General features: G+C 51.2%; 1 protein-coding gene across 5 annotated transcripts in view; it reads right to left on the bottom strand.

Annotated features, from left to right (window-relative positions):
• The window catches only part of LOC105567771 (transcription factor SOX-9-like), a 13,425-nt gene extending 8,125 nt beyond the window's left edge, over positions 1-5,300 (bottom strand). For 2 of the 5 annotated variants that reach the window (XM_012022886.1, XM_012022888.1), the window contains exon 1: positions 3,795-5,300. In XM_012022886.1, the coding sequence (XP_011878276.1) occupies positions 3,795-4,033 (239 nt within the window). In that variant the 5' untranslated portion in view covers positions 4,034-5,300. Of the gene's footprint in view, positions 1-1,477; positions 1,982-3,794 lie in introns of those variants that run through there. The other 3 variants (XM_012022889.1, XM_012022890.1, XM_012022891.1) reach the window with 2 other exon arrangements.
• Between the last annotated feature and the right edge of the window lie 1,062 nt (positions 5,301-6,362).

Genomic DNA, 6,362 nt, shown 5'->3' with positions numbered 1-6,362 from the left:
TCTCTCTCTCTCTCTCTCTCTCTCTCTCTCTCTCTCTCTCTCTCTCTCTCTCTCTCTCTCTTTCTCTCTCTCTCCCTTCCGCCCACCCTGTTTTTCTTTTTACCCTTAATCGAGGATTCTTTAAGGACTCGCGCGCGGCCGGCCGAGCGGACGGCCGTGAGGCCGCGAAGAACGGCCCCGGCATACGGTATACGAGATTATTTTCTGGCAGGACTCGTTAGGCGCGGGATAAGGGGACCGGCAGCGCTTATTATGTATTATTAAATGTTGTCGAGGCAATTGGATTAAAATACGAGGGTACAGATCGGATGCAATCGATAAACGATATCACATACAAATTTAAATCGTGCGTATTTATTGCGTAGCGCGTTTGTCGCGGTCGACGCAGGCGCGACGCAAAAGGATTCCGCTCCGAAGGATTCCGGCCGAGGAAAACGGAAGCCGATGGGACGGCGTCGCGCCGCGGCGCAGCCCCCGTAAAGGGTGTGTAATCGGACCTACGCGAGCGTGTCGATTCGCGCCCCGGGGATTACACGGGGATAAGCGTGGCGAACGCGCGTAACGCGGGTGAAAAGGACTCCGGGCGCGCGTCTCAAGGATTCGAAAGCGGTCCCCGCGGTTGCATTTCGGCCTCTTTGAAATGAGAGGGGCGTTAAATCCGTGTGTAAACCCGCGGAGCCGTTGGTAATTAGCGTGGGCTCACTAACGAGGGTTTTCACGGCGCTCCTCGACGCGAGCGCGCGGCATACACGACGCGAGCTCGCGCGCGCGCGCGCGCGCTCGCACTCTACCTGGATAAACGTGACGAGAAAAGAGGAAAGAAAAGAGAGACGCACGATGTGCGTGCGACCCCGCGTTCGCGACGTAGGCGTGGTACCGTGCAAAATGGCACGAACGCCGGCCGCCTCGCAGCGACAGGAACGCGAGAACGATATCGCGCGGATAATTAAGGCAAAAAGAATCGCTATCTCGGCTAATACGCGCCGACTCGATTATTGTATCCCGTGTCCTGGCGAACGCGATTTTCACCGAACTGTTAGCGCTGTGGGATCAAGTATCTTGCAAGTAGAGGTTCGAGTCTGTTGGCGTAGTTTCGAACTCTCTACGATCGCTTCGAGAGATAAAAGCATTATACTTTCGAGTATACTCGAACCTGGACGAAATAGGTTGAAATCTTTCACCAGTGCTTTATTAAGAATTTTATTTCTTTCGAATCAAAACGTTCTCTAAAAATCAATCAGTGGATTATCACTGAAAACGGTGAATTTACAGTTATAAGTGCACCACTGAAAATCGCAGTGGTATTCTTATAACTGTAAAACGGTGACTATTCACTGTTTTCGGTGATAATTCAATGCTTGATTTTTAGAGAGTTTGTATAAAGAAAATTATTTAAGGGGAAGGAGAAAGACAAAAACGACTTTATCGCACACTTTAGAGTCTGACAAATCGTCAATTAAGGTAATGCGGTACAGACCGATTCCACGGGACACGATATGCTCTCACGGAAATCCTCATGGGAATTAAAAAAAAACTGGTCGATCTTATCAGGCTCTATCGCTGAGAATAAACACCGAGCACCCTGCACGTCTAACCCCTCCCGAGATAACCCCGTAATTGAGGGTTAGCGATAAGCGCGCATAACGATACACTCCATGATTTCCGTCGTAACCCGTTCTCGTCTATGATCTCTAACCGCTATACCTAGCGCGCAATCGCTCCTCCTCGCTCCGTCGTTCCGTTGAAGTTTTTCGACGTCTTATCTTCGCCGCACGCGACAACCGCGATTCCTCGGACATTCCTTTTTCCGTGCGTTTAACGACGTTCGAGATTACACGATGAAATCACGAGCAAATCTTCTTCGTACATCGCTGAAATCGGCATTCTGCTTCTCGATGTTATATATTCGATGGAGTCCCTACCCTAGTAGCACAGCACATTGGCAAAACATTGGCTAAATATTGGTCCAATGTTAATTATATTAGAAATGCATTGGTCGATAATGTCCAACGTAAAGCCAATATTGGCCATTGGAATAAATGTAAACATTGCACAATAATTATATAATATTAGATTTATATTGGAAGTGCTTTAGCTAATATTTAACAATGTGATAAGAATATTGGTCTAATATTGACACAATATTAGCCCACCATTGCTAAATAAAAGAAGGCGTCCATCTTACAATACTGGACCAATATTGGGAATACTAGATTTACATTATTTCCCAATATTGCACCAATATATTGTGCTACTAGGGTAGTAGCACAATGCATTGACCAAACATTGGTTAAACATTGGCCGAATATTTGATTGTTTAGCCAATGCACTGTGTGTGCTACTAGGAGTTTTCTTGAGAGAATGTTAACGCGTCTCGAAAAGATACGTTGCTTCAGCGGAAATTCCATTTATCATATTAATAGTCTTTTTGCCGGGCACAGCTTTAAAGTTACTTCCGAAGATACGTTCGAACCTTCTACACGATCGTCGCGGCAACTAGAAATATCAAATCGGCAGCCATTACGACGGCGGATCGGAAGGAGCGTTGCACAATTTTCCGCGTATCGAGGTCGAGCTCGCGATTTTATCGAGTTCGCCGACGATCTAAATGATTTTTCATCGACGAGCGCCGAGTGACGCGCCGAGGACACCGCTCGAAGACTGAAGTGCAGGAGGAAATAGCGTTTTAGTTTCTCTCTCTCTCTTCCTTCTTTTTTCTTTTCTTTTTCCCCTTTTTTCCTTTCGGATCGTTATCAGGTCGCTATTTTTAAACCGCCTGTCTTCCCACGATGGAGGAAGGCCCGACGGGGGGGCGCGCGGGACGCGGTGATCGGGCATTAATTAGCCAATTTGCGTTAATTGGCGACCGAGGACATTTTTCCGCGAGGCGCGCGTTTCCCAGGCCGGGGAAACGAGTGCGTCATAATTGAGTTAGCGTTACGTATTTTTTAAGGCCGCGTCGCGCTTCCTCGCCCTCTACTTCCCTCCCCGACGCGCCGCGTTCCTCCTCCTTCTTTCTCTCCTTCGGTTTTTCTCTCCCGCGCCACCCCTTCTTCTTTTTTCCCCCCTCGCGGGAGTTAAGCCCGCGAGGCTTAACAGCGTGGCTACATGCGTGCGTGTCTATGTTAACGCGTCGCTAATGCGACTCGCGACGATTAAAACGCTTCGCGAAAACAACGATGGCCGAGGAAGCTAGGAAAGAAAAAAAAATATCCCTTGGACGCATTTGTTCTGTTACAGCTATTTATTAATTTTTTTGCTCTAAACAGGAAATATACATAAAATATCGAATCATTAATAATGTGAGAAATACACCTAGGATATTTCATTCACATATTATTATAGAGTAATTTTTTGTGCAAACGTCGACTGTATTAATTAGCCTTTAGTTCGATGAATTTTTACATGACTTCCAAAACGATATCTCTCTCTCTCTCACACACACACACACACACACACACACACACACACACACACACACACACACACACACACACACACACAAATTCGCTTAAAAAAATACTTCAGAAAAAAACATTTGATAACCTGATCGCCTTTTTTTGTTCATTATTTTTTAAAATAAGTCACACTTCGAATTCATAGAAGCAAAAGATACAGGTGGGACTTGTATGACCCAATGGCCACAAAAGGGTTAAAGTGTAACGGAAGCCTGCATTTTAAGAAGTTTATGCCAAAGCGCGATTTTTCAAAAACTTTTCCCATATCGCTCGCACGAAACGAATGGCGGTTCGGAGGTGAGAGAAACGTACGGGTCCGCCGCGCGACACACTTACTTGGTGGCGACGGGTACCAGGGTCCAGTCGTATCCTTGGAGCACCTTGGCGACCGCGGCGCTGATGCCCTCGCCACCGTTGGCGGCCACCGTCGCCGCGGCGGCCGCAGCGGCGACGGCCGTCGCCGACGCCTTGCCGCTGCCGTTGATGCTGTTGTTGTTGTTGTTGTTGTTAGTCCCGCCCGCCGGCGAAATCGGCTGAGCGCCGCTGCACTCCGGCTTGACGTCGTTCATCTTCATCCCCCTGCGTCGCCGTACGTTCGCGCGGGCAAACGAGCAGAGGCCGTCGAGGGGCGTCGAAGAGGACGCCGCGTATCACCCCTGGCGATTTATCGCGCGCGCGACACGCGGAAGGCGCGTCTCATCATCGTCTCTCTCGGCCCCGCGATCGATCAATTTGTCATCGCCGCCGGTTATCGCCGCCGCTTTTTGTTATCGTCTTATCATCGCGGCGCGAGAGCGTCTCTTCCGTTTCCCCGCAATTCGCCCCGCGCGGCCCCCGACGATAAAGTTTCGCCCAGCTGCCGGCCGATTTCTCTCCGCTCGCTCTCGATCCTATCCTCCTCCCCTCGCGGACTTTTCCGGCCGTTCCGATCGAGTCTGTGTCACGTACGTAATCAATTTCGCTCGCGAGTATCTCGCGACGCGCACGCGTGACTCCGCAGCGTTCCTCTCCTATCTCCGCGTCGGTCGGCCTTTTCGCTCGCCGCAGTTCGCCGAACTCCAGCCGCTCCTTATCTGCGGCCGCTCCTCTTTGTCCGTCTCGGAGCCTCGCGCCTGGTCCCCGCGTATCCCGTAAAATGGACAGTTTTCCTCTTATCCTTCCCCGTAGATCGTCGCACTTGGGCGATCTCCGTTTTCCTGCCCTGAGCCAGCGAACCCCCGATTCGCTCAGCTGAACAACACGTGTCTCGGTAAACAGATATCACTGACGTTTAAACGGATTCTCGCGTCATTACAGTTTACCGTTCGTCGTGGGTCCTCCGGAAGGGACGACGTCCAGGTGTCATCGCGCCGTGAGATCGACCGGTGACAGATCACCAGAGCCGGAAGCGTTCGCGGAGTCTCTCGGCAGATCCGTTCGTCGGATCGTTAAGGAACCGTTAACTCGACACCCGGAACCGTCCGGTCCAGGTCTCTCGCGAGTCGGCGACGACTTCGCACCTCTCGGCCCCTCTTCCGAAGCGTCCGAACAGTTTCACACAACGACACCGTGAACTCCGGTATCTCCGCTCGCCGGGCCCGCAGACGACGGCGGCTCGCGTTCGCATTTACTCGCGGTGACTCGCGCCGAGCTGAAGCGCTCTCGGGGTTTCGGCGGGTCGCTTGTCGCGCGATCGGCGCTCGAGTGAGGTGGTTGCATCGCCTCGGGGCAGTTTCCACCACGAGGCCCCGACATCGTTCACTCCGGCTCGGCCGGCTCTCGTTTTGGGGGCGGGGCGAAGGCAGCGCGCTGGTAACACTTGTTGCTCCGCGAAGTCCCGGCGACGGTCGCGTGCACCCGGGAGGGAGATGACGGCGGCGGCGGCGGCGGCAGTGCGGTGGAAGTGGCCGGGATATCTCGCGGGTGGAAGCGAGACGAGGAGAGGCACTAGCTCCGCGTATCTCGCGTCCGCGTGCTCGCCTGGCCTCGTCGTCGCCTCGACGAGGAACGCGGCCAAATAAGGCGGCACCCGCGAGGCCGTTACATTTTTTTATGTTGCCTCTTCGTATTGTAATGCACCGTCAATGGAAAGATTCCGCGTTATCGTAATCAACGTGCGAGAACCGAGCCTCGCCACGGCAGGAAGGAATCGTGATTCTTTAATCCCTGTACACTTTCAATTGCAGGCTGATCGTTACCATAATAATGAAATTGAGATTTTGCCTTTGATAGTAATTGGTTAATAAATGGTGAGAGCTGCTGAGAGTTCGCTCGTCAAAAACGAAATCCGCGTTCTCAAGTTCGATGAAAAGATAAAAGCTTCTCTACGGGCAAGTATGTAATAAACATTAATGAAATATACAATGTGATCCAGAGCAGAATACATCAAAACTGTCGCTGAGAAACAGAGTCTCGAGTACCAAATAAACGTTACACTTGTGCGGCGCGCGTTAAGCGTTCAATCGCCTTTCTTTTCGGCGTCGCCTTAATTCTCTAGTGCGAGAGTTCCATTCATACACACCTCTTCCTCCGACACTTTTCGTTCTAATACAAAGTGTTGAAGTTTTTACTCTTTTCTTTTCCAAGACCACGATTGCATTTGTGACGCGCCGCCAAGGATCGGAGACAAAGAACGCGAACGCGCCGTCTCGTTGACCAAAGAAAGGGTGTCCTGCGACAGTGTTGCACCATCCGATTGCAATCCTGGCATTTTTTTTCGCACGGGAGAGACCACTCTCGCTGACCGACAATCAGACGTTAATAATATCGCGATTCGCCTCTCTCTTCCTCGCGAGCTCTCTTTCTCTGTTCTCGGATAGATCGTCTCTCCCCTTCCTCGCGATACCGCGTTTCCCTCCCCTTCGGGCCGTCGGAGATCGCCGGTCATTCCATTTATATTTCGGTGCTCTTTGCTGACAAGAGAGT

Source organism: Vollenhovia emeryi, unplaced genomic scaffold, assembly GCF_000949405.1.
Source record: "Vollenhovia emeryi isolate VEMERY1.0 unplaced genomic scaffold, V.emery_V1.0 DF939134.1, whole genome shotgun sequence".
Taxonomy (NCBI): domain Eukaryota; kingdom Metazoa; phylum Arthropoda; class Insecta; order Hymenoptera; family Formicidae; genus Vollenhovia; species Vollenhovia emeryi.
Note: the sequence above shows the minus strand (reverse complement) of the source record. Positions and strands in the feature narration are given on the sequence as shown.